Here is a 27,270-nt window from a genome sequence, read left to right as displayed (position 1 = left end):
GAAAGCACTGTCAATTATATAAAGCTTGTTTACGCAATTTACAACGTCATTTGTAGGTCGAAAAATCTTTTGCACACAAACTGGTCGATGTCATTTTTAATTTAAACGTCTTTTCCCTTTAATACACCACAATGTTGAAACATTACAGTAAGTTGTACAGTACAATCCAAAACACACCCAGAAAGAAGACACGACGACCTACAAGGCACCGGAGCCAATAGGCAAGAGTGGAGAAGAAAAAAGCCGGGACATCCTGTGTATCCAGCCAATGCGCGACGGCGCCAACCAGCTCAACTTTAAATATGTCAGCAAAACAGCACGGAGGGGGAGTGAATTTGACGACTGCAGTCATATTTTAGAGAAACATTAGATTTTTTTTTTTTTCTGCTGCCGTGTGCCACTTTCGCTTCGGCCGAGAGGTAAATGATCTCCGCGTAGCGGGGGGCGTGAGGGCCTTGTCGCTGTGTGCGGCGTGTTTTTAACCGTGTCGCGGTGCTCGTTGCTGTCAAAACTTTTCTGACCCGCTCGCTTTGCAAGAGGGAGAGAGAGGGGGAGAGAGTCTACGCCACAGAATCAGAACCAGCTAGCTCTTTAGCCTCCTAGCTTAGCGTTAGCTTAGCCGCACGAACGAGGGTTCGAAGGGGGTGTGTGTCAGCCAGAAAACGACCCAAAACACCGCAATGGTGGACATGCACTAATATATTTGTGACTGAGCCGTGCGTAGTTACCTGGAGGTCCGCTCACTGTCCCGACTTTGATACCACAAGTGACGTTCCGCCATGTTGGCCACCGTTTTTTTTTTTACCAGGGGAAGCCATGATCCAATCAAGAGTCCACATCAAATGTGTTGCCTTGACATGAACGGCCCCGGGAGCGAAAAGCTCACGGTGCTCCTGTTAAAATAATATTTATATTTGATAAATCGACTTGTGTGGTGGACAGCGTGAAGGGTATATAAAAACGTTGCCACTTACTTGCTGGAATGTGGGGCAGGCACACTTGGCGCTGTTTGATAGCTAAATAGAAAATGCTGGAATGATAAAGTAAGTAAGTGCCGCCAACCAAAAAAAGAATGTTTTTTAAAAATTATTATTTTATTATTTTTTTTAATCACCAATACCAGTGTCAGAGTTTGTTAATGCAAGGGAGTGGGGTAAATATGTTAAGAATTAGAAAGGTTATGTTAATGGCTCACCTATGACATAATGACTTAAAAGGTATGGCGTTAGAATTGATTCAAAATGGAGGGCTACCCTTTTTTTAAGGGACTTAAAATGGAGGGCTTATAATATGTAGTGAAACTGACTCAAAATAGGGGACTTGATGTATTTATGTAATGTATAAGAGTCTCAAAATTGATATGTATTTGGTTATTTGATCACTATTACAAATTATTAATGTCGTAAAGCTTGTTAGCATTGAAAGGTTTTTAGCTTGTAGAACTTGGGTCTATTCGAGTTTATGACTACCCAGATTTTGACTAGGTTCTTAGTGGCATTTCAATCTATTTTCTTCCCTAAAGACGGCCTGCTGCTTATCATCCAGCGTTCCAGTCCATGTCCACTCCTTCTGACCCGTCAGGTGGTATGTCCCATCCTGGCCCTTCCCCGGGTGCGGGCCTTTCACCCGGCCCCATCCTGGGCCCCAGCCCCGGACCGGACCCGTCACCCGGCTCAGTTCACAGCATGATGGGACCCAGCCCCGGGCCCGGAACGCCCAATGCAGCCCACGGCATGCAGGGGCAGAGTGACTTCTCGCAAGACATGATGTATTCTATGCACAAGGTAGACATGGCATCATTCATTTAATTCATACTGTGTGTGAAATTGTGAAATAAAATGGCCATTTTCCAACTTTTGCTGTAGCATACATAGTCTTATATCAATATCATTGCTTTTGCTTTTTCAGCCCATGGAGGGAATGAACGACAAGGCAATGGCGGACACGATGCACTTTGGGCACATGAAAGGCGTGGGCATGAGATCTCTCCACAGCGGCATGGGCCCCCCACAGAGCCCAATGGACCAGCATGGCCAGGGTAAATTTCAACTGTGTTTCTTTATTTTAATTCAAGTTTAACCACAATTCCAATCTCTGGTCTCTGAACTTTCATTTCTAATTCAGGCTACATGTCTCCCCATCCTTCACCGATGGGCGTACATGAGCACGTGTCCAGTCCCATGTCCGGGAGCGGAGGACCCACGCCACCCCACATGCCCCCCTCCCAGCCGGGCCCCATGATGCCCATGGACCCGCAAGCAGGAGGAGGAGGAGGCGGCGGCGGTGGCATGGTACCCAACATGTCCGGCATGGGCCAGCAAGGCCGTGGGCCATCGGCATTCAGTCAGGCCCAGCTGCAGCAGCTCCGGGCTCAGATCCTGGCCTACAAGGTGTTGGGGCGCGGGCAGCCGTTGCCCGAGAACCTCCAACTGGCCGTGCAAGGAAAGAGGAGCCTACCCACAATGCAGCAACAACAGCAGCAACAGGCGGCGAGTGGTAGTCCTTACAACAGACCTCAAGGTACGAATGATACCACATTTGAAAAGCGTGCCACCGACGTGCTAGCAAGAGAATAATTGAAGTTGTTAAAAAAAAAAAAAAAAACTTGTTTCTGTTAACGATGATATTGTTCTATATTTAGTTGCTTGAAAATCTGCAGTTTTTTAACCAACATTTGTTTTGGTCCAAAGGCATGCCAATGGCACCTTTGGGTGGAGCCCAGTCCAGCCCGTGCCCCACTCCAGCCATGCAAGGACACAATCAAGGTGCAGGGCCCAAACCTTGGCTCGATGGTATGTATTGGAAAAGGATCCAACCCAACTTTTACGATAGTGAGGCTAACTCTGTCATTTTACCAGGAGACTAAAAACACTGCAAAAGATCGATTTAAGCTCAGATACACATTTTCTCTACAGAAACTGATTGATTATTATTATTTTTTGCCTCTCTGCTTACTTTGTTGTTTGCTCCCTCGCAAATGGCTGAGTTCAAAACAAAAAAGGATATTAGATACAGATGTAAAAGGCACATTTGCACTTCTTTTGTTTCTGTCTGCTCAAAGCAAACCTGCCTGTCTACAGCAAAATTAGACATATAAGGAAATACTTCAAAAGGTGAGCAGTGCTGTGAAATAGAACTCACCCTTTTTATTCCGTATGTCATCATAAAATAGAATCTGAAGCTGACGAAACTTCAGTGTATACCGTCTTGCGTCACACTCTTCTATTTGACAGCAAGCTGAGGTAAATTCTTTGAAATACATGACCTTTAGACGTCCACAACACGTATCAATTAAGACAGGAAAGTTTTTTTTTTTCTGGGTTGGGGGGTAATTATTAATTAGAACAAAGATTTTTTTTACTTTCGTTCCAAACAGCACAAAAAGATGAAGCTCAAATCATAATGCCTCGTTTCAAAAATGTCATTCTTACTGACCCAAAACCAAGAAATCCCAGACAAAAAGTAGACAACCAAGCAATCACTAAGCTTCCTCTTCTCCAGGCCAAGGCGGTGACAATCAAGCCGGCGCCCCCAAGCACCTCCCCCCTGTGAGCGGCGGTCGCCCGTCGCCCGCGCCTCCCCAGGCCGCCTCTTTGCCAGCCGGGCCCCTGCCGGGCGGCTCCGTGGCCCCTCAACCGGCGGGCCAGCAAGTGTCCCCCATGCTGCAGATGCAGCAGAAGCAGAACCGCATCACACCCATTCAGAAGCCACAGGGCCTGGACCCGGTGGGCATCCTGCAGGAGAGGGAGTACAGGTAAAAGTGCTTTGTAGCCCTAAACACATCGATTAGTTTCCACCAATCGCTTCGATAATGACGTCCACCAGGCTGCAGGCCCGGATTGCACATCGTATCCAAGAGCTGGAGAGTCTGCCGGGCTCCCTTCCGCCCGACCTGAGGAACAAGGCCACGGTGGAGCTCAAGGCACTGCGGCTTCTCAACTTCCAGCGGCAGGTTTGTGCTGAATTTGCACATTAATTTAGCTATAGATAATGTGTTAATTGGACCAAAGATCCGGATCATGAATTTTTCCCGGAAATATTGTACGGACTGTCATATGCCTCTCTCGCTAGCTGAGACAGGACGTGGTGGCGTGCATGCGGCGGGACACTACCCTGGAAACGGCCCTCAACTCCAAGGCGTACCGCCGCAGCAAGCGGCAGACACTACGGGAGGCACGCATGACAGAGAAGCTGGAGAAGCAGCAGAAGCTGGAGCAGGAGAAGAAGCGCCGGCAGAAACACCAGGTTGGAAACAGTAAAAAATTAACACATGAAAGCCAAGGTGTCTCACAAGATTTAAGAAAAAACAAAAAAAAACTTTTTTTCTTCTTCCCCCAGGAATACCTTAACAGTATCCTCCAGCATGCCAAAGACTTCAAGGAGTACCACCGCTCCATGTCGGGGAAAATGCAGAAGCTCACACGAGCCATCGCCACTTGGCACACTAACACGGAGCGGGAGCAGAAGAAAGAGACTGAGAGGATCGAGAAGGAGCGAATGAGGAGACTTATGGTAACAACTCAAAGTCACTCCAATATGTTGTACTGTACAGGACTCCAGATTATTATTTTGATTTGATTTTTTTTTTTTTAACTAACGTCACAGTGGTCCCGAACCTGAAAGTTTAGCTGCAACGAGAATACATATAAATATTAAATATTCACATTTGCACACCAAAGTACAAAGCAGCAGTGGTAAAAATGTGATAAAATGTGCAAAACTGTCTGAAATTGTAGTGAAACTTGAATTTGGTTAAGAAATAAGGTCTCTTGCAATGGTTTGCATCGCAGGCGGAGGATGAGGAGGGCTATCGAAAACTCATCGACCAGAAGAAGGACAAGCGTTTGGCTTACCTACTGCAGCAGACGGACGAGTACGTGGCCAACCTCACCACCCTGGTGTACGAGCACAAAGCTGCGCAGGCGGCAAAGGAGAAGAAGCGACGGAAGAAGAAGAAGAAGGCGGTACGAACATACCGTGAGACAATTCCAAATGATGAGCTCAATTGTCGAATGACGCCAATGCGCTCCTTCTCTAGAAGGTTGACGGAGAAGGTGGTGAAGGAACAAGTGCCATCGGACCTGATGGGGAGGTAAGTCGGCAGGTGTTCACCCACTCTGGAGGAAAAAAATAGCCAAAATATTTTGACTGGCGAAAGCAATGTCAGCACTCACTCACGGGCCATTTCACAAAGCAGCTCTTTTTTCTTTTTTTTTTTAATGCGGTTGTCTAATTATGTAGGTCAAATAAAAATGTTGGCCGTTGTCTCAATAGTTATGGTCCGTGTACAGGGGAACTTTTCATTTTTTTTATGATCTGTGGATGATCTATTTTAGCACTTAATCGTCATATCAGATACAATTTGTCAGGGCACGGGTAGAGTAGAAGACCTAAGTGACAAAACTTGTTTCTCTTTGTGGTGTGTTTGCAGCCCATGGACGAGAGCAGCCAGATGAGCGAGCTGCCCGTCAAGGTCATCCAGACGGAGACGGGCAAAGTTTTGCAGGGTACGGACGCGCCCAAATCCAGCCAGCTGGAGGCCTGGCTCGAAATGAACCCCGGGTGAGAAGACCCATTCTGCTTTTCGCCTTTAGTTTTTAGATGTCTCCGCTGAGCGATACAATGTTAGAACCTTTCGTTTAACTGTTAGCTTTCCGTACTCACCACAGGTACGAAGTTGCGCCAAGGTCGGACAGCGAGGAGAGCGGCTCTGAGTTTGAGGAGGAGGTCAGTGAGTCGTCAATGCAATGCAATTATTATGGAAGGTTATTTGGTTTATACGCACACACACACACAGACGACCTGGCTATTGTGTTATTTCTTTATTAAGCCAAATCTCATGGCACATCATCAAACAAAATCCCACACTCCAAATCCTCACAATACAATCTCACGCTTGTAATCCACTAGGGGGCTGTAGCCGTACACATTTCAGCAATGCACACTCTCAATGCGGTCGGTCCTCCACATCAAACATACTTCTTGTAATGAATATACTCTGGCGGGTCCTCAAAACGTATTATTTGATGTCTCAAGGAGGAAGGAGAGACGACCAAGGGCGAAAATGACAAGACCATAGAAGATCCCGTCGAAGAGGCCAAGCACATTATCGAGTCTGTACTGCTTCTTTTCTTAACAAGCACTGAATAACAATGCACGGGAGTCTAATGTTGAAACACACACACACACACACGTTCAGGTCATCCAAGCAAGACGTGGATGACGAGTACAGCGTGCCGACAGACGAGACCAGCCTGCAGTCCTACTACGGCGTGGCCCACGCCGTCATCGAGAGGGTGGAGAAGCAGTCGTCTCTCCTGATCAACGGCTCGCTCAAACACTACCAGGTATGTGCGTGCAGCTTCTCGGTGAACTCGCAACCAAGTGACAGGTTGTGTGGGCACTTTTTGGAGCGTGGTTGAAACAGCGCCCAGTGACATCGTTGGGAGACCAGCATGAGTCCGCCCTCCCTCACTATTTAAGAAGTTGATTAAAAGCTTTCTTCTTCCTATAATTGTTCCCATTTCCCTTTGCCTGGTTCTCATCTTAATATACTTCCGACCAGATTTTGAGGGCAAATGGATGTTGTCATGCTAACCGTCATCCGCTAAACATAACGGCGGAAAATGTTTTTTTTTTTTTTTTTAATATCCCTGTTGCGTTGGCATTTCATCTTCCAAGCTAGTCAAGCACGACCCCGTAAATGAAGGCTGCGACGCTTGGCCCCTCAGAGACAATGAGGAGATAGTGGGGGATGCCAGACGGCGAGGAGCTACGGGGGTTGGATTCCGAGCATCAAAAGGGCAGAGCGCAATGTCGGCTCACAGCGAGACCGCGACCAATTAAAAGCACACAGCGCTGCGCGTTTTTGACAGCTAACACAATCCCCGAAGAAAAATGAATAAAACACAGCGGCTATGATCCCGTTGGGAGATTTTGTCCATTTCAGACTACTCGTCCCATGAGGTTGAAGTTCATTTTTGAGGCAAGATTATCCTGCTGCCAAGATCAATTTAGAGTGCAGGAGGGCGCGCAGATAGAGGAGGGCGGGGCGGGTGGAGGTGGCGTTGAACTTGTAAGGGACACCTGGTCCAGCTCGGTTGGACTGGAGATAAGGCATTCACCGTCCATTTAAGCCTTTGTACAAACCACCCGAGTCTTTTTCTGCTCAGAGAACACAAGTAGGTCGACTTGAGACAAACTGTATTCTCGGAAAACCCTTTGCAAAGAATCATCATTATTCCCGTTCCCGTTCTGTCAGATGCGCTGTCCTCTTTTAAGACCTTTCGGCCTCGCATGTTTCCAGCATTTGCTCTATTTTCTCCAGCTGCTGTGTGCTAAGCGACTTTATTTATTCAGGATGCACAAGTTAGTCATCTGGGAACGGAGCCGATTTGATCTAATTTGCTATTCAGATGGCCACGCCTCCACTTTGTTCTTTCCCCTATTTGATATTTCCACCCCCCCTTAAAGGCTGCTCTCTCTTTCATGTTCCGCACGCCCTCCAAACAAACACGTTTTGTTGTCGTCGTTTGCGTTAACAAGTATGTCAACACTCTTGCGTCTCTCATGTTCAGGTTCAAGGCCTGGAGTGGATGGTGTCGCTCTACAACAACAACTTGAACGGCATCCTGGCAGACGAAATGGGTCTGGGCAAGACCATCCAAACCATCGCCCTCATCACGTACCTGATGGAGCGCAAGAGACTCAACGGGCCCTATCTCATCATCGTGCCTCTCTCGTCAGTACTTGAACTGGCTTTTATCCAAAAGGCATTTCTCACACTTGCGGCACTGAATCGGAGGATTAAGTGAAGCAGGAGGGCGAGTCTGAAAGTGGAGTGTAATGGAATTCGTGCCCTCCTTGCAATTCCTTACAAAGCAAACACAGCGTTTGTGGAAATGCCTTGAAATAAGATCCAAACACTAACCCTAGTTTAAAACCCGAACTTGAAACTCAAATATCGCAAGTGTGAATTTGAAGTATTAACTCTGTCTTGAAACGTTAATTTGAAAGTAACTAAACTTGTTTTTAAAAAAAAAAAAAAAAAAAAAGGTTTGAAATCCTAAATTTAAACTCTAAACCCTCATTTGGTTGCAAGCATGCAAATCCTAATTTGACTAAAAATGATGTCACATTTCCGCTTAGATACGACATCATGTTATTTCGTCCACATTTTTTTAAAATTCCAGTAGCGTGAAATCCGATTTTTTGACTTTACATCTTGCGGCGACTACACAAACGCACATAAGCGTCAGCCATGATGAATGGGTCGATATGTTTAAAGAAACTGCAAATTGGTATTCAACGCAGCTGCACTTGGCATCGGAGCTGCAGCGGTGCGAAACTTCACAAGGTTAAAACACGCTTTTATAAAACAAACAAGCTTCTCAGTCTTTGATTAGACTGAACGAAATCAGCAATTTATCTCTGGTTGTTTTTGCTCACCATTAATCCTTTCAAATCCTTAGACGGCACACAAGCAGCCTGCTGATTTGGATGCACGCCTTAGCCTAATTACCATACAAATATGAGACAGGAGCTTCCTAATGCTCACAGCCTATGTAATGCTCCTGATGTCCACAGAGGCCTTTGACTTAATTAGCCTGTTTACAAAATGCGAAGTGCCAATTCTAAGTTTTTAGACCATTGACCCAAGTCACACCTCTGAACCCTGAAAGTGACCAATCACAACACAGAACAGACTCTCTTTAATGAATTTGTAAATATAGCTGTTGTTTCTTTTTTTTTTTTTAATCAATGTTCAAACCCAAAACACTTAAGTGGTCTGTCTGCATAGTTGTGAAAGTACACCATTTGTCTGAAATGTACTTGAGCTAAAAAAAATTACAGTCGTTTGACCAGGCCTAACAAAGCTACGCTAACGAAGTGTGTTTCTTTGACGTTTGCGTCAACCTTTTATTGACTAATAGTAAAATGAGATTTATTTTGCCAGTGTTTCAGTCTTAAACTTGGACCCCAGGGTGTGCAGACAACAGAAGGCCACGCTGTCTTTCGTAATTAATGTTTTGGCAGATTAAAGCGCCGATGTAATCTTTTAATATGCACTGGACTAATTACACTTTTCCGCCTTTGTGAAGGCATCAGACCAGACAGCCAGTTTTGAAAACCTTCCAAAAGTCTCCAATAGCAAGCAATATTTTGACTCACTCCTTCTTGCTTGCGTGGGTTTAATTCTCCTCGATTTTCTGGCTTTCAGGACTTTATCCAACTGGATCTACGAGCTTGACAAGTGGGCTCCATCCGTGGTCAAAATTGCCTACAAGGTAGAAAAAACTATATTTTTTTAAATTCTATTTGTCCCAACTACGAAAAAAACTTTTCCTCACCCAAAGGGTACCCCCGGACTACGCCGGGGACTCGTGCCGCAGCTTCGCAGCGGCAAGTTCAACGTTTTGCTGACCACCTACGAGTACATCATCAAGGACAAACACATACTGGCCAAGGTGAGATCTCTTTTGACCTCAAATGACCTTTTGTTCTGCTCCACTACCAGAACGTATTGCCTCTGTTAGCCTCAGTAGCTATCTGGCGCAATTCCAATGAGTTAATCAGTTAGAATCACTTGGCCAATATCTACTAGCACAGTGAGCAGTTAGCAAGCTAGCTTTCTTACAAAAAGCGTCATGCCAAAATGGACAGCGTCTTCCCGGATGACCCAATTTTCAGAGCCGCTCGTCGTTATTTCCATTTGTGAGTGTGTTGCGTTATTCGGGCGTCCGTAATATGTTGGAATGCCGAGCATTGTGGACGGATGCAGGAATTATCAGGGAGCACGGACTCAAAAGTCCTGTTGTGAGCCACAAGGTGAATGAATGTGCTGCTGCGTTTAATAAATGCTTCACATTCTGTCAAGTGACACAACAACATGACAACTGTGGAGGAGCCTCCGGCAACCCGTTAGCTTAAGCTAGCTGCTAACCTAGAACACCAGCAACTATAGCTGCTGGATAGTGGGTAACAATAAACATTGTTGCATTCATGACCACACCAATTGACTTGATTATTTTTTTTCCCAATATTTTCAAACCTTCATGGCACATTTTTCCTCATGGTGGAGCGTTGGATGTGAAAGGTTCCTAAATGTTAACAACAAGAGTTTCAACTTAGCCCCAACCTTGTCGTTCGGAGCTTTGTCTGTTTGCTCCCTTGCAAGCAAATTGGCCGTGGGAGATCACTGGAATGAGTCTCTCAAAGCAGATAAGGCGCTGTTATCATTTCTTTCTCCAACTGCAAGATGCAAGTTCAGCATGACTGTAAGTGCCGTCATTGATTTATCGAGCGGTGCGCCGCACTCCAAAATAAATGCGGGCCCCGTTAGCCGCTTCTTTTTTGGAGATGGCTCATGCAACGTCCGCGGCGCTTTTCTGGCGCCTTTGTCGATACGCTCCTTTGATATATGGGGTGTTTGTTAAATGCCAGATGTTACGTGGAGCCCAAGAGTCCGTTTTCTTGGTGGGAGAAGGGTATTGATAATGGCATTATAACCGCAAAGTAGAACGCTATCACACCAACCTTGAAATAATGTCGCACTCTATTGACTTTTCATCTCATACTTACTCTGCTGTTGACAGTGTTGAACAAGTTTTATCCTCGTAATGTACTTCTGGAGACTTATGAACTTTATTGTTGTCCTTGCCATACAATAATTTTTCCAGATACGTTGGAAGTACATGATAGTGGACGAAGGCCACCGCATGAAGAACCACCACTGCAAGCTGACCCAAGTGCTGAACACGCACTACGTGGCGCCGCGCCGCCTGCTACTCACCGGCACGCCACTGCAGAACAAGCTGCCCGAGCTGTGGGCGCTGCTCAACTTCCTGCTGCCCACCATCTTCAAGAGCTGCAGCACCTTTGAGCAGTGGTTCAACGCCCCCTTCGCCATGACGGGCGAAAGGGTACGCACCTTCAATTTGGTGTCCTCATGATGTCGTTTGCAACCGGGCCCCGCGTGCCGTTGCGGTTGCTAGGTCACTCTTTATTGTTCTGGACTTTGTTCAGGTGGACCTCAACGAGGAGGAGACCATTTTGATTATTCGACGTCTGCACAAGGTTCTCCGCCCTTTTTTGCTGCGCCGCCTGAAGAAGGAGGTGGAGTCTCAGCTGCCAGAGAAGGTGAGAAGCTTCAAAGTCGCTGCAAGTTTGAGAAACACATTACAGTGGAGTCTAACACACACACACACACAAAAAAAAACCACCTTGTTAGCAGACTAAAATTAGTCTGCAGTCTTCTCAAGATGATGCACCTCCCTTGGAGTGTTGCAGGAATATGCAAGAAAATATTTTTTTGAACTTATCACAGTGGTGTAGCACCAAAATAATTCATCAGCAAGCACGTTTTTTTTCTTGATCTTCGGGTGTTTTGGATTTAAAAAGAGGCTTCAGGTAGTTTCTTACTCCCAGTTGGTTTACTGGTAAACGTAAGAGAACAAAACAAAACCAGAACAAAAAGAATGATTGAAAACAAAGAAGGGCCATTTATCTTAATGCTAATCAACCAAATTTCAGTGCTTCAATCCTTTCAGCAAGAATTAAAAACAAGCGGGTCACCAACATGCAGACTATCAATAGAGAAATTGAGACGTTATTGTGAATTCCCTTTGGTAACTCGCCAACATTTTCTCACATCATATTGACAGGAGCAATTCATTTTACAAATGTGGATCTTAGTTTGGGTTTTATCTGCTTTAGCAGACTTCCTCAGGCTACTGCATTTCCTCTTTAAATTATGCATATGCCTTCAATATTTAAGTATATATTTTTTTTAAACACATATAACTGAGACTAAAAGTGATTAATTGGAAACACCAAAATGTTGAGTTTCCCCGAGCTGTTTTTCGAAATATTTTTTGAAAGCATGAAGGAACTGTAGAGTTTAGGAATTTGTAAACATGTCACAGTGGGGTTCTAACTTCAAATTAATTCAATCGTAATTCATTATTTTTCTCATTATGCGGTCTCTCCCTCCCTGAAGCATCGACAACAAGCCGTGTAGGCGGGGGAAATTTATCAACTGCTCTTCATTCAATTTTCATGGATTTCTAGTTACGACATTAAATGGAGCTTCACACAATGGGCAGAATGACATTCATATGGTGATTTTTCTTGTCACCTTCCGCGCAGGTGGAGTATGTTGTCAAATGCGACATGTCCGCCATACAGAAGGTCTTGTACCGGCACATGCAAAAGGGAATCCTCCTCACCGATGGCTCGGAGAAAGACAAGAAGGTACAAACACGTTGAGCCCCGTTGGCAGTTACTTCTGCACGTCACACGTTTGCTTTTCTTTTGGCATCAGGGTAAAGGGGGAGCGAAGACCCTTATGAACACCATCATGCAGCTGAAGAAAATCTGCAACCACCCGTACATGTTCCAACATATCGAGGTGAGTGACATTTATGAGCTCATTTCGAGCGATCTGAGCTGAGCTAATTGACCCAAAGTGGAGCCCATCGATCATCGATCGTTTCATTCTCTACCGTAGGAGTCATTTGCTGAGCATTTGGGCTACTCCAACGGCATCATCAGTGGGTAAGTTGGACCGAGTATAAAAAGAAAAAAAAAAAAAAGCTTGATTTTCTTTCTTTTTTTTTTTTCTAGCCGCTGTTGACAAAAGCTAATCATTTGATGTGAAGCCAACGTCGTGTGCTAGTAATTTGCCAAGTGTTGTGTACAGCTTGATATTAGCACAGTGCGGCGATAATTGGCGATTATCGACGTCTTTGCCGTAATTGGCGCGCGGTTACTGCCTGTGTAGCCTTTGCCTGTGCATCAGAGCGCTCTAACAGGATGGGAAGTGTGTGTGCTGCTTCCCTGTGAATCCCAGCGGAGTTCTCGCTTCGCTACACTATGAACGCATTCCGCCTTTCAAGCGGAACCGCATTCATCTTTTGTCAGTAATTTCACCGTCCGTTCCCAACGCAGGCCCGACCTGTACCGAGCATCTGGGAAGTTTGAGCTCTTGGACCGCATCCTGCCAAAGCTGGAGGCCACCAATCACCGGGTGCTGCTCTTCTGCCAGATGACCACACTTATGACCATCTTGGAGGACTACTTTGGCTCCCGTAACTTTCAGTATTTGCGTCTCGACGGTAAGATTGCACTCGAGGTGTTAACGATGAATCCGCAAAAGACAATAATCATGTCAAAAGATTTCAAATCTTATCGACAAGAAGTTAACAAAGTGGAAAAGACAACATCTCAATCGCAGGTGTTTACTTTTTCAAATGATGTTTTTTTTCCCCCAAAAGTTTTTTAACGAGAAGGCTGGCCGTTGTCTTTGGCGGCACCATGTTGGTGACCGCTGCTGCTAAGTAAAGCCGGCACATTTTGGAATAGGGTTGAGCTGCTCCAGGTACATAATGCAATATAGAACAACATCATATATTATACATGCCCGAGCCGTCATCCAATTTCTTGGAACACCCTGTCATAGCAGACATTGACTGATGGCTGAGCTACGAAAACTAATCATGTTTGCTCATATATTGTTGCAAGTCCCAACTTGATATCTTTTCATTATTTAATATATGCAACTAATTAATTCCTTCCGGTGTATAGGGGGATGTAAATATGTATTATCATGGTAATAGGCGACATTAAAATGCTGAGGAAACCGCTTTCTTTGTGCTTGACGTCCACAAGTAGAAGGCTGATATGTTTTCATCATATTCAAATTGGCAACTATTAAATAACCGAGTACGGATGGATGTGGAGTTGTATCATCATGATAACCAGCGTCATTAAAAGACTCCGTAAACACCTTTTCTTCCTGGAATAGAAGAGAAATTAACATATTTATGTGAGGCATGCCTGGGCTAATTGATTTAAAAAAGAAAATCACATTTTGCCCTTTCAAACGCAACCCGAGACTAATTTGGTTCTTTCGTGTTTCTAGGAACCACCAAGTCGGACGACCGAGCCTTGCTGCTGAAGAAATTCAATGAGCCGGGGTCGCAGTACTTCATCTTCCTGCTCAGCACCCGGGCTGGCGGCCTCGGACTCAATCTGCAGGCCGCTGACACCGTCGTCATCTTTGACAGCGACTGGAACCCCCATCAGGTCAGTCGGGTTGTTTGAGCAACCATTGCAACTTCACTCTACGTCTTAACATGAGACTAAAATGCTGTCCATCTTCTGGCGCTATTGCTGTGTTAATTGTTGTGACACCCAAATCAAAAAGCCGCGTCTCGTTTTCAGGACCTCCAGGCGCAAGATCGCGCTCACCGCATCGGCCAGCAGAACGAGGTGCGCGTGCTGCGCCTCTGCACCGTCAACAGCGTGGAGGAAAAGATCCTGGCGGCCGCCAAGTACAAACTCAACGTGGACCAGAAGGTTATCCAGGCGGGCATGTTCGACCAGAAGTCCTCCAGCCACGAGCGCCGCGTCTTCCTGCAGGCCATCCTGGAGCACGAGGAGCAGAACGAGGTATGTGGACGGCATGCCGGCATGCCTCGCGGGAGTTGAATGACTTTCCGCTGTTGTCTTCACATGTAGGAAGAAAATGAGGTACCCGACGACGAAACCCTGAATCAGATGATCGCCCGCAATGAAGATGAGTTTGAGCTGTACATGGTAAGAAAGCGTCACGTCTTTTTTTCTTTGTTTAAACCAAAGACCTGTTGCCGCGTTTCCACTCAACCCTCCTGTGCGATCTCAGCGCTTCGACATGGACCGGCGGCGGGAGGACGCCCGGAACCCGAAACGTAAGCCACGTCTCATGGAAGAGGACGAGCTTCCCTCCTGGATCATCAAGGACGACGCCGAGGTGGAGCGCCTCACTTACGAGGAGGAGGAGGAGAAGATGTTTGGCCGAGGGTCTCGCTGTCGCCGGGACGTGGACTACAGTGACGCGCTGACCGAGAAACAGTGGCTGCGGGTAACAAGTGGCGCCCAGTTTCTCAACTGCTGGCAAGTCGAGAGTCTTGTGTGATGATGACCTCCCCATTAGGCCATCGAGGACGGCAACCTGGAGGAGATGGAGGAGGAGATCCGCCTGAAGAAGCGCAAACGCAAGCGGCGGCAGGACAAGGAGCCGTCGTCGGCCAGGGAGGACTGGGGCTCCAAGGCTAAGAAGAGGCGAGGGCGTCCGCCTGCCGAGAAGCTCTCGCCCAACCCGCCCAAACTCACCAAGCAGATGAACACCATCATCGACACCGTCATCAACTACAGAGACGGGTGAGGACGACCTCCTCGAGGGTTGGAGCAAATTGCGCTCTTGATGATGATGCAAAATGTCCGTAGCGCCTACTCGAATGCTCGACACCAGGTTGGACAATTAATACTTCTCTATCCTTGGGGCTGTTTGGACAAAAGCTCATGATGAGTTCGCTTTGATTGATTTCTTTGAGCACGGTAGCAAAGAAAATGTTACATTTTTCACCCGCACGTTCATAATCCAGCTTGGTGTTGAATCAATAGTATGATTAATTTACCAACAGAGAAAACAGCCTCGGGCTCACGTTTCCCTCCATTTTGACACAAGGGGGTCTGAGATTGAGTATGCGTCGCAGCATCGCCTAGGGGGGGGGGGTTCATGTTTGCCAGTGGATACGCCTCAAGCTGTGATGCATTTATTTCCCCTGAAAGGAAAAAGGTTCCATATGTCAAGTAGCTTGAAAAAGTAACATTTGTTGGGTTACAACATTATTTTTAAAATTAGGGTTTGAAACGGAATTTATTTTAATTTTTTATTTTTTTTCACTTTTTTTAGTACAATGCCTATTTTGCCATTCAGCAGAAAATATTGCGATATTTTATATGTTCAATGCATAAAATGACTTCTTCTACAGGCAGACATTTTTTACAGTTTTACTATTTGTTTAACATTATAAAAGTGTAATTTCCAAATTTAGGCTTTAAATGTATGGGGTACATGGGATGTTTATTATTATTCTGAAAAGGCCTAATATGGGTTGACCGGAACAGGGTTAGGATTTCAAACCAACTTTCAACTTCTTTAAATATTGTTTCAAGCTTGCTTGTTTTTGTTTTTCAGGGCTGGCAGACAGCTTAGCGAGGTCTTTGTCCAGCTTCCGTCCAGAAAGGAGCTACCGGAATATTACGAACTGATCCGTAAGCCCGTGGACTTCAAGAAGATCAAGGTATGTTGGCGTCAAGGTTTCTGGCCTTAACGGGCTAAAGCCATCAATGCGCCGTCGCTCGGCAGGAACGCGTCAGGAGCCATAAATACCGCAGCGTCGGAGATCTGGAGAAGGACGTCATGCTGCTCTGTTACAACGCGCAGACCTTCAACCTGGAAGGATCCCAGGTCGGTGCAAATTGAGCTTGCTGGCAATACAATGTGCTTGCGTTAAATCCCCGGGAACACGTTTAGTTGACCTTATCCCTGTTGACATTTTGCTGCTTTGGTGAGTAAAGAAGCAATAAAACAAGGCTCCAAATGAGTCATTGTTTTCGAAAGAAACAAGAGTTGCCGTTTTAAAGAAGGATTTGAGATATAAGTTTCCAATTAGGATTTTGAAGCAAGTGTTAGCGTTTCAAATTAGCATTGGGGTTACATGGGGTTAGGATTCCAAATTAGGGTTTGAAGCCTGGGAAAGGGTTTTTCAAACGAGCTTCGAACCTTTGGGTTTCCGTAGATCTACAAATAATAAACGTTTGCGTTTTGAGAAAGGGCTTGTTACGAACCACAGAGGTGCGACGCAATCCTAAAATACGCCCTGGTCGTAATCAAGTTGCACTGAGCAGCCACGCCTTTGCCAACATGTACCACAAGATCTACGAGGACTCCATCGTGCTCCAGTCGGTGTTCAAGAGCGCCAGGCAGAAGATCTCCAAAGACGAGGAGAGCGAGGATGACACGGAGGATGATGAAGATGAGGAAGAGGAGGAGGAGGAGGAAGAGTCAGAGGCTGAGGGTGAGGACACACACATACATTAAGGTCTCATTGTCATTCTGCACTTTATCTGACTCCCCCTAAGAGTAACGCTGCTTGCAGACAAGAAAAACATAAAAGTCTAGCTGAGGCTCTCAGAAAAAAAACATAAAAGTCTAGCTGAGGCTCTCAGAAAAACATAAAAGTCTAGCTGAGGCTGTCTCCTTTCCACACAAGACCGGGATGTCAACACACAAGTCACGCTTTCAACGCGGTCTGCTTTTTCCCCACAGCGGTTTGTGTTTTTAAAAACTGCGCTTTTTTACATTCACAATTGAAGACCTTATTTGTGGCTTCCAGCCAAGTCGGTGTGGGTGAAGATCAAGCTGAACAAGGAGGCCCGCGGAAGCGCAGAACGGGGCAAAAAAAGGCAGAGCCGAGCCAAGGCCAAGCCCGTCGTCAGCGACGACGAAAGCGACGACGACGACCAGGAAGGCAATGTAAGTCCAAACTCAAACATCAAAGTTACCAAGATGTCGACAGAAGGATTCAAGGAGTGGAACCGTTCGATTCGATGCGCCCACATCTTTTAAAACAAATCCGACTTTATGGAAATCTATTTTTTAGTGTACTGTACATAAATGACTGACTAGAAGTAATAAAATAGAATTTTTAACCACCATAAACAGTGCACACGCCTACTTGATGTTTATGAACTGTGAGTCTTAAACGAGCCACGTGTCGCCGGCTCGGCTCGTGTCTCTTTTCAGCCCCGCCGAGCCCATCGGATGTTTTCTATTCATTACCGCCACAAATCCACCGGCAGTCTCGCCTCTTGTTTTGGTCACGTCCGCGTTCATTACCCGCCACTTTTGTCACACCAGGCGTCAAACATTTGGAAGCGTTGAAGGCAACGTGTTCGAGATGAGCCTCCGGGAACAACCGCTGCATACGCTGACTAATGACTCATGGACGCCTCTCTGGCGGCTGTCCACGCGTCAACAACGGGTTTGATTGGTCGCAGCTCAAAGCAGCTCACTCGAAAGTTCTCAAGCAAAAGAAATCTGACGCCGCACTTTTGACGCCTTTTCATGTGAGCCATCTCTGAGTGGTTTACTTTTTAAATGGGTAAAAATGAGAGGAAAAAAAAAACGGATACGGGAACAAGAAAAAAAGGATAAAAGACACATAGATGCACCCAGTCAAAGAATGACACGCAAATAACACGTCAGCAGACGAATTCTCAGTGCCCGCCTCTCACCCACCCTCGCGGCTGCTTTCTATCTCCGCAGGAGCAATCTGACATCAGCGATGACGAGTGAGGACGAGTTCAAGCCCCCCCGACCCCCCACCTCCTTGTCCAGGTTCTGACGTTTTCATTTCATCCTATTAGTCCACACAGTCAGCCCACTGCCTCGCAGTATGAACGTTTTTTCCCCCCGTTATAATAACCAGATGAGCCGCATATGTAATCCTGTTCCAAGAGATTTTTTTTTTTAAAACAGTTTTACGTATGTAATCGATTTTTGCCATTGTTACGCAACGCTTACGCTCGCACCTTTTAGAAAGTCACAAATGAAATGTTAAGATTTCATGTCGCACTTCTAGAGCAGGGGTGTCCAAAGTCCGCGGTACGAAAGAATGTAGAACTAAGCTGTGGTCCAGTGACAATTCAGCTACCGAAATTCACACACATGTTTTTTATAGCCAATTCTGACCTGAATTTAATGTTTATTTAGGAAATTCTGCAGACATTCAAACCATCCTTTAAGGAAAAATGTGGTCATGTCTGTCCCGATGTGAACATGAATGGCAAAGCAACCCAAAAAAAGAACAATTTTGTTTCAAGTGTTCCATTGAAACATCAACGAATGTCGTTTTATTTGACGATATCGTTCCACATTTGCCCACCAGATAGCGAAAGATGTGCCCCATTCCTCGCCACAAGCAGTTTTCCTCACCGAAAAGACAACTTGAACTTTCTGAGCTTATTGTTAGACGCCTGCGATTAAAGGAGTGAAATCCGCAAATAGTTTGCATTTGTTATGTGTATTTCTGGCTGAAGTCATTTTAAAATGAGAAAAGTTCGGACACCCCTGATTTAGGACTGCATGAGCCTTCCATTTCCCATCATTGACAGTTATGCCGTTAAGATCCAGTTGTTTGCTTCAATACAAGTTGGAAAAAACAACATTCAAAACAGTATTATAGCTTTCATGCAATATATTTGAATCAGTATGTTATATTTGAGGGGTGATTGTATTTTTCCACAAATCCTCCTATTCATTTTTAGATTTGGCTTTTGGCGTGAGTTCTCATCTGGCAGATAATCATAAGGGTCGTCTTAATGTTTGCTTTCTTTGCACAGCGTCTTTGTGGTTGTATTGCCTAGCCAAGAGCTAATTAAATAACACCAATTTGGAGCACAAAAAAACATTTGTTCTTTCTCTAATTTTTTTTCTTGTGTGTATATGTAAGGGTGGGTGTGTACGTTTGTATGTTTATTTGCCTCGATGAAAAAAAGTGAAGAGTAAATGCGTTAAAATTTCAAACCGAAGAATAACAATGTATTGAAAAATATGCTTCAATTCAAATGCAATACAAAACAGAAATGAAATATCTGTGCTTATGGAGTAACATTTTTGTATCGGGAACAGGAAACAATGAGATGACATGGCATCATTGGGTGAAAGGAGCAGCATAGATCCATTAGACGGCGCTACTGTGGGTACAACATCACAAAATAAGTTCACGTACAATCAACGATTTTTATTTTTTTTACAGCAGACGCTGTTAGGTAGTCCTTCGTGTCCCTTTGCGGTCTCCCTCTGTTTGCTTACCCACACAAAACACCTCAGGAAGGAAGGGAAAAAAAAGGTCATCGGGGTAATTGTCCATCCAGACATTTGAGGTTCAATACCTGACATTCACTCACCCTCCTCCGTGTTGTGTTAAAATCAAATGCCACGACAATTTTCAAGCGGAACAGCAAGCGAGTGAAGATGCCGACTGCTACATTCGCATCTGGCGCTAACTGCGTCTTCTCCCTCATGCGCATTTCACGCCATTCCAACACCGGAGGGCCGCCACATCAAAACGGCTTTTCTCATTCTTTTGCTCTATACCGCCCGTCCCGAGGCAAGCTTGGCTAAGATAATTCCCGCCGTCTTTTTTCCCCCCCTCAACCCTTTTGAAGTGGTCACTCTGTTGGCACAATCGCCCGAGTGAGCGGGCGTGCCAATCGGAAGTTAATCCTCGTCTAAGCGCCCCGCCGGACATGTCGGCCGCAAACAAGTCGGGTCAAGGCATCGATCCAGGTCGGACGGACGGAATTTCTCTCAGAGGCCAGGTGCTCCCGATCTGTTTTAAGAAAATTAAGGACATTAAGAAAATTTCCAAAGTTGAGGAAGAGGGTGGGACGAGGAGGCCGGGCTAACTTGCGGCATGAGCTCTTCATCCTTTGACCTTGATGTGCTCGGCAGGAATGTCACCGTCTGAAAGGGAGTCGGGATTAGAAAAAGCAGGTGACGCCATTGTCGAGTGGGACCGTTTAGCCGTGTTGGCTTTGCGCTGCCTGGCTTTTCATCACACTGTTGATGCAGCTGATCCCTCGTCAACACATTTTTTCTTACAGACAGCAGTTTAATCAAAGATAAGGTATTCCTTTATTTGTCATGGTATTAACTAGTGCAAGAAATTCTTTTTTTTTTCACATTTCTGACTTCTCAACTCCAGTTTTTAAATCCAATAGCATGCCTTCAAGTCAAACCTACAAATCTAGAAAGCCATTGGCCTTTCCTTGTGCAGGTTTGAATGTTGCTGACAAGAAATTTCCAGAACGTTGGTCTTCTTTAGTTGGTGTGACCATTGATGCTAGTGTTAGCATTTCGAACCATCCACAGATTGTTGTCGCCAAATGATTAAGGTGCTTGAGAGCCTTGGCCTTTCCTTGTACATCCTCCTGACAACAAATAATAGTCTGGAATGACAAATTAACATCTGCCTGGGACCTTTATTTGAGCACTGATACTCTCAAGAACTTCCTCCTAAAGCGTCTGTGAAGCCTTTAGTTTGCGCTCATCTTAGCTTCTACAAAACTCATCACAGGTTGCGATAAAACCGCCGAAGGTTTAGCATTGGAATTACTTTGGAGCAAGAAATGGAACATTTTTGATTGAGTCTCTGGTTGTCTTCTAAAACAAGCTCAATTCCATTGTCCATGTTTGCTTTTGCTAATTTTGCGCTTGATGGGTTACAGCGGTTCTTTTCTCAATTACATTTGTGTGAAAATTGTGCGAAAAAAAGAAATTAACTTGGGCCAAACATCAAAAGGACTAATTATTTGAGGTTGGAGGTGCTTATTTTTTGAACAGTGATAATAGCGCCTTTCTACCGCACTGCCAATTAAGTGTCAGGGTGGATACAAGGGCAGACATTTTTGACATATTGTCACTTGAAGCTGATAAAGTTGAACATTCTTCAAACGTACCGGCAGGCGGTAAAGTGAAACCAAACTGGAGATCATTCTGTGGACCTGCTCACAAACCTTTGGTGAACTACTTTCATTAGCTTTAGCCTTGATGCTAAATGTTGCCGTTCAGAGACGGAGCCAAGCAATTAAGGTGATGCATCAGAAATGCCTGCGCTAAAGCTCATTATTAACATTAGTTCAAGTCTATCAGCTTAATTACCCTACGGCCCAATCTCTGATACTGAATGTAAACATTAGCATCAGTGCTAACGGTCTTATCGATTCCCAGCACTAGAAGTAGCCAAAGCACACACACTTGAGCTTTTTTTTTTGGATACTATAGATAACTAAATGAAAAAGCTCAACACAGACAGAAAGCATTTCGGTCACGCAACCTCTCTGTGAATAATGGCTACAAATTAAAAAATAATCAAGCCAAGAGGGAAGGATGAATTAGCAGGAGGAAACATTTGCGAATAATTGTATTCGCAGCGTGGTCATTCCTCTGACTTGCGATCAAAACCAAACAAGTTTTCATTATTTGACAATTATCGGTTATACCTGAAGAGTTTAACGGACAAAAAGTCAAGAAATTTGACGGTCTCTATAAGGTTAGGTCTGGACTCCTCTGGGATACGGCACTCCCATCATATTCCGTTTCGGCAACCTTTACTAATGTATATGTATAATATTCAAGTCATATTTGACAATCAAATATACCATAGATAGAAGATGGATGGATTTCCATCTTTAATTATAATTCGACCGGAGGCGCTTCTTGTTCCTCTAAAGGGATTTTATGATATCCAACTTTCTTTGTACCCATCGGGTATCCCTTTTTTTTTTTTTTTATGGTAATGACGAGTCTCCCGCGGAACGCTGACACGGAGATGAGCCTCCCTGCCACCATGGCTGCTTTCGTGTTTATTGCCTTACAGGGTTGTTTTTGGGGGGGGGGCGAAAACTCAAAATTGATTATTTTGAATGTTTTCCTCTCATTTACTTAATGACTTACAAACACACACACACAAACAAATGTTCTTATTTTGCAAGTGTACAAACCTGAGCTTTCTATGCTTTCACTTTAGCATTGATGCTACTGCTAACTGAAGTGGGGGAAAACCATGACGTCAAATCCCAACACGTGGAGAAAATGTGCCAAATTAAGCCCAGAGAGCTGCTGACAAAGCCAGCGTTCACCGCCAGCATCTCGCTGTTAGAGCCAATTAACGGCTTGTTTGGAACGAGCTCCAGCAGATGTTACAACGGCCATCCCCCAATTTGCACGAGGGAGCTCACCGTATCTAAAATTTTATTTTTTTACATTTCTCATCAGGGCTCATATTTCTTACCCCGACTGACCAATCAGATGGTCCAACATTTAGCTGTAAATACAACTTAACAAAATGAATGAGTTGCTAAGTGCAATGTGACAAAGGTAGCGTGTGACTTTCTTGTTATGCAACTTTTATTTGAATGTGTTCTCAATTTTGTCTGCTAACATTCCAATCTAATGCTACACTTAGAATTCATAATTATTTGATATTTATGCCAGTGTGACTTTTTTTAAATATATAAACAAACATAATGAGCGCAGTAGGTGTGAGTTTTGTTTTTTTGTCTTGTAAGGAGTCAAAAAGCATCAGCGCCGCATGGGGCCACTAAATCAGACTCCTTTTATTGCTCTTTCCGCTGCACCGCTGCCTTTCAAATGAGCCTTGTTAAAGCAGAATCTGTGTGTGTGCGTCTGTGTGTGTCCATGCTCATTACAACAGCATCGTGTGTTGCGCCGACAATGAGTGGTTGGGGGGGAAAAGTCAGCGGGAGGCGGGCCTCCGTGGAGAATCCCTGAAAGGCAAACATCATCGCGAGCTTTAAAATACGCTTTTCTGAATTTCGGAGTTTAACGAGAAAAAGAAGCTGCATTTTACTAGCCGGTGGCGTTCACGTGTCCATATTATGACAACTGGGTTTTGATACGGGACAAGCAATTGCAGCTTTTTTTTTTACAACTTTTTCCATATTATTTGTGATTTTAATTTCATAATATCAAGAGTTTTTCCACTTTGTTTTGGGAGCCTTGCATACTACAAAGTTTTTGTTTTGTCTTTTAATATAGAAATGATAAATCACTTTGTTAGACCATTTGAATCAGCAGTAAACTATTGAGCATGTTGCCAGGCAAATAAATACTTTCCGGGCATTCCCCATTCAGGATATGACGAGCATCTTTTAATTTATCTCAATTATTCCCAGCTCCCCCCTTTTGGACCCTCTAATGGAATGTCCCGTCTTTTAGCCGCCAATGATTTTTTATTGCCCCCCGACGACAAAAAGCATCGCTGACCCCACGGGGTGCGACGTGGACCCATTGTGAGCGGGACATAACCTGCCTGGTAAAGACGTCACGGGTCATTGTGTTGGGACGAGAAAGAGTGAAAAGACGGCATTCCGGGTTGCACTCCCAACCCCATTTTTACATGCAGGCGGGGGTCAACTTCATCGCCAACAGGCTCAAGAGTCGTTCGCTAACTTCACCTACCGGTTACTTTCTATGTTCCTCTGTCGAAAAGCCATGCAAAAGATACTTATAAATAAATAATCAAATCAGAAAATCAATAAATAAAGCGAAGCGCCATTTTGACGCTAGCTTTTCGAAGAGGCCAGACCGCAAATAGCAAAACTCCACGGAGGGGTCCCACTGTACCCATTTTACCCCTTCCGAAATGGCCAGACGAAGATTTGACGTGATCAAAAAATGGCGTCTATTTGCAATGTCGAGGCCACATTCATCTTCTGAATGCCGCTCGCTGCGCCGTCTGCAAATGAGATAGGTAGCATGACATGGCAAGTGATTGGTGGGTCGTGTCACACGTCGCCTCGCTATGATGGCTGCTATGGAAATGTTCACAAGTTGGGTTAATTGATTTGGACTCTGGATGGTTTTCAGCCACTGTAAGGTAGCGCTTGTCATGAGCAAGATATGATGCCGGCATTCCGCAAGGGAGTTATTTAATTTACGAAATATTTTTACAGATGTATGATGGCAGATCTCATGAATTCAGCATTTTTGATGTCTAACTTTTTGCTCTGCACCTAAACAAAATAGTCCAATTGTATTTTTGCGAAAAATGCTGACGTGTCATGTTTTTGAAAAATCAATACATGTAAAAATGACTTTAAAAATAAGACCCCAAAGTAAGATTATTTTTTTTTTTAAATGTTGAATATTTTACAATGAACATCTACGTATACAAAAAATTAAAGGGGAGGTCAAGTTGAAAACTTGAGGAATGTGAGGTAAGCAGCAAAATCCAAGCCTTCGAGGGCAGCCATTTTGCCAATTGCTGTCGACTGAAAATGACATCACAGTTGCTCAGAGACCCCCCCAAACGGCCCAACACCTCATCTGGTCCCCCCCCCCCTCATTTACGTCATCCACCTCCGTTCTTATTCTAAGGGAGTGTGGATACTTCATCAACCATAGTCTTTACATTTACTTTTATTCCCCTCTTAATAAGATTGAACAAAAAAGTTTTACATCCTAGAGGTCAAAAAAGTTTTTATATAAGTCACTCTCCTATTTTACATCCTTTTTTTAATCACCAAAACTTGGCGTTTGAAGTGGGGTGTAGACTTTTGATATCTGTCGTACCAGAGTATGCGTGGGACGTTTTTTTGAGGGGGGGCAATGCTGACGTCACACAGGGCCGGACTTATTTGGTTTATTAGGCGGAAGCTTGAGGAGGCAGGCAAGGCAGGCAGGTCGCGCAGCTGTGCAGCGGCCGAGACCCGAGCGGCGGTGGAACCCACGCAAACTTTGGAGTGACAGTGACCCCAAAAAGTCACGCAACTAGCCTCACTGCACTCCTTGCGTTATTTCAAAGAAACAAACAAAAACAAGACAGAGGCAACATTTTGCCGCACACTCCATCTCTTTTTTGGATCAACTTTATTTCTTATTGATTTCCTTGACAAGACTTGTGATGGCCGCGTTGTCACTCGCCTCGTTGGTGCTCCTGGGATTTATCGCGACTTCAGCCGCCAAGGTAAAAACTTTGTTGGTCACGTTTGCTTTTTTTAACGTTAAAGGTCAAAACAGAAGAGGGACTGACTGTAAGAAGGCTGTGTGTGTGTGTGTGTGTGTGTGTGTGTGTTGCGTGCACGTTTGACTCCCTTAAATGCGCGCACTGTGTGAGATGTTGACACACTCCACACATGCACGCCACACACACTTTATACTGTTGCATAACGTTTTCAAGAAAGCTTTTTTTTTTTTTGGTTAATTTGATTTGAGATGATACCATGTACTCTCTTGTTTGCGTGAATATTTTATTTCATTTCATTAATTTCCTCCCTTTGTCTTGCAGGCTGGTGAAGGTGATCGAGAAGGTGAGTTTCAATGAAAAAGTGTGTGTGTGTGTGGGGGGGGGGGGGGGGGGGGTTAAAGGTTAGGGTTCGCTTCATGTAAACTCGTATACGTATATAGACTCTCAGAAAAATTTCAAGATATGTTTTTTGCAGTTGATTTTACTGTCAAACTAAAACTTTACAGAATTACACTTTGTGTTTTGGAAAAGAACCAAATAACTGCCTTAGAAAGTTCATTTAGCTTAATGCTAACCACAGTGCAAAAATCAAAAGCAAAAATGTCACCAAAGTATATTCTTCTTAAATCTTAAGACTTTTTTTTTTTGCTCAATGTCAGTTTCTCTTCATTCCTGCTTTTTATGCCTACAGACAGCAATGGTTTATTATATGACGTACAGATTCGGGCATGATTATTGATGTATGTAGTTTTATTCATTTGGAATCATTGCATCCCACATACACACACATGTAGATGCACACAATCTTCTAGTCTACCAGGGCTTTGCTTGACAGAACCCGTTAAGACAGGAAGTGCAAATTCCACCTCTGGATCCCTCCACATCTGTTCTCCATCGGGAAGTTAAGCAAGGAGTTGAGTCTCGACATGGTTCACGTCGTACCCCCTTATCCCCCCCCCCCCCAAACCCTCTTACGCAAACACTTGACCTCTCTTTGCTCACTTCCTGTTTCGCAAGTTGAAAAAGCCCGTTACTCCCACCGAAGGTTTTCCGGGGACTCGTACGCACGTAATTGCCGGTGTGTGGTGTGTTCAAGGACTGCTTGGGGGGGGGAAAAGGGAATTGTGTCTTCTGCAGGAGTGAAAACACATGGCATAAAAATGGGGAAATAAATTCCATCGGTGTCGTTCCTGCCGTGGATTTTCACACACCTTTTGTCCAGTTTGTCCGTTTTTTTGGGGGGGGGGATTTTCAACCAGCTGAAAGCACATCGGAGCTAATGTTGCAAACGGGTTAAAACCAAAACAAAAAAACAAGTGTGTCTGATGACAGAGTACTTGGTCTTGGCCTCATAAAAGATCTTTTATGTTTTCAAAGCAGATGTGTTGGCATCACTTTTCATTTTGGCAGATGTTATTGTCTGTCACTAACACAAAACTTTCATCTGTCTTACCCAAGAATCTTTGTTTTCGTGTTTTTAAATCATATTTTTGTTTTCAACAGTTTTGTCATTTCTCTGGACGTGTAATTTTACCTTCAGCAAAGACACCTGTTTGAATGGCCAAACCTTTTGCGTAATTACAAGGTCTTCGAATGCGCTTTAGCTTTTTTCTTTCCGACCCACCAATCTACACATTTTTCAATGTAGGATATGCGTCTTCCATGTTTGGAGTTAAATTTAGCAGTAATTGGACACGAGAAGTAAAGCTCAACGGAACCCTGGAAATAGCCAAAACCGATCCTAAAATCCTGTTTGTTTGTTTGTTTGTTTGTTTTTTCTTCCCTGACCTGATTTCCATCCAAATGTCTTACATTTTATTTCATCTTGCTGGCACACTGGCTTTGGGTCTGAATTAAAAAAACAACACTAATGGGGCCATAGCAAAGT

The 27,270-nt window shown here is 44.6% G+C and overlaps 2 protein-coding genes and 1 long non-coding RNA gene across 7 annotated transcripts in view; 2 read left to right on the top strand and 1 right to left on the bottom strand.

Moving 5' to 3' along the window:
• LOC133154514 (uncharacterized) overlaps positions 1–1,036 on the bottom strand; it is a 37,519-nt gene extending 36,483 nt beyond the window's left edge. The window contains exons 1-2 of the long non-coding RNA XR_009714476.1: positions 975–1,036; positions 729–893 (exon numbers count right to left, since the gene is read on the bottom strand). This is a non-coding gene — a long non-coding RNA (uncharacterized LOC133154514). The remainder of the gene's footprint in view (positions 1–728; positions 894–974) is intronic.
• smarca2 (SWI/SNF related, matrix associated, actin dependent regulator of chromatin, subfamily a, member 2) lies at positions 866–22,929 on the top strand. Its single transcript, XM_061279022.1, has 34 exons — positions 866–1,043; positions 1,523–1,784; positions 1,909–2,038; positions 2,125–2,520; positions 2,691–2,792; positions 3,502–3,754; positions 3,826–3,952; positions 4,072–4,245; positions 4,339–4,512; positions 4,791–4,964; positions 5,039–5,092; positions 5,432–5,562; positions 5,670–5,727; positions 6,037–6,113; positions 6,200–6,347; positions 7,578–7,741; positions 9,221–9,287; positions 9,357–9,467; positions 10,680–10,922; positions 11,026–11,139; positions 12,148–12,252; positions 12,323–12,409; positions 12,509–12,555; positions 12,949–13,115; positions 13,922–14,085; positions 14,224–14,451; positions 14,521–14,598; positions 14,684–14,902; positions 14,975–15,201; positions 16,022–16,127; positions 16,193–16,294; positions 16,763–16,904; positions 17,223–17,362; positions 18,155–22,929. The coding sequence occupies exons 1-34, from the start codon at positions 1,036–1,038 to the stop codon at positions 18,182–18,184; spliced, it is 4,809 nt and encodes a 1,602-aa protein (XP_061135006.1). The 5' UTR covers positions 866–1,035; the 3' UTR covers positions 18,185–22,929.
• Positions 22,930–25,073: 2,144 nt separating this feature from the next.
• adamts3 (ADAM metallopeptidase with thrombospondin type 1 motif, 3) overlaps positions 25,074–27,270 on the top strand; it is a 48,143-nt gene continuing 45,946 nt past the window's right edge. For all 5 annotated transcript variants that reach the window (XM_061278559.1, XM_061278558.1, XM_061278561.1 and 2 more), the window contains exons 1-2: positions 25,074–25,382; positions 25,704–25,725. In XM_061278559.1, the coding sequence (XP_061134543.1) occupies positions 25,320–25,382; positions 25,704–25,725 (85 nt within the window). In that variant the 5' untranslated portion in view covers positions 25,074–25,319. The remainder of the gene's footprint in view (positions 25,383–25,703; positions 25,726–27,270) is intronic.

The sequence above is a fragment of the Syngnathus typhle genome, linkage group LG5, assembly GCF_033458585.1.
Source record: "Syngnathus typhle isolate RoL2023-S1 ecotype Sweden linkage group LG5, RoL_Styp_1.0, whole genome shotgun sequence".
In the NCBI taxonomy this organism is placed as follows: Eukaryota; Metazoa; Chordata; class Actinopteri; order Syngnathiformes; family Syngnathidae; genus Syngnathus; species Syngnathus typhle.
This window is presented reverse-complemented; position numbering and strand designations above follow the sequence as displayed.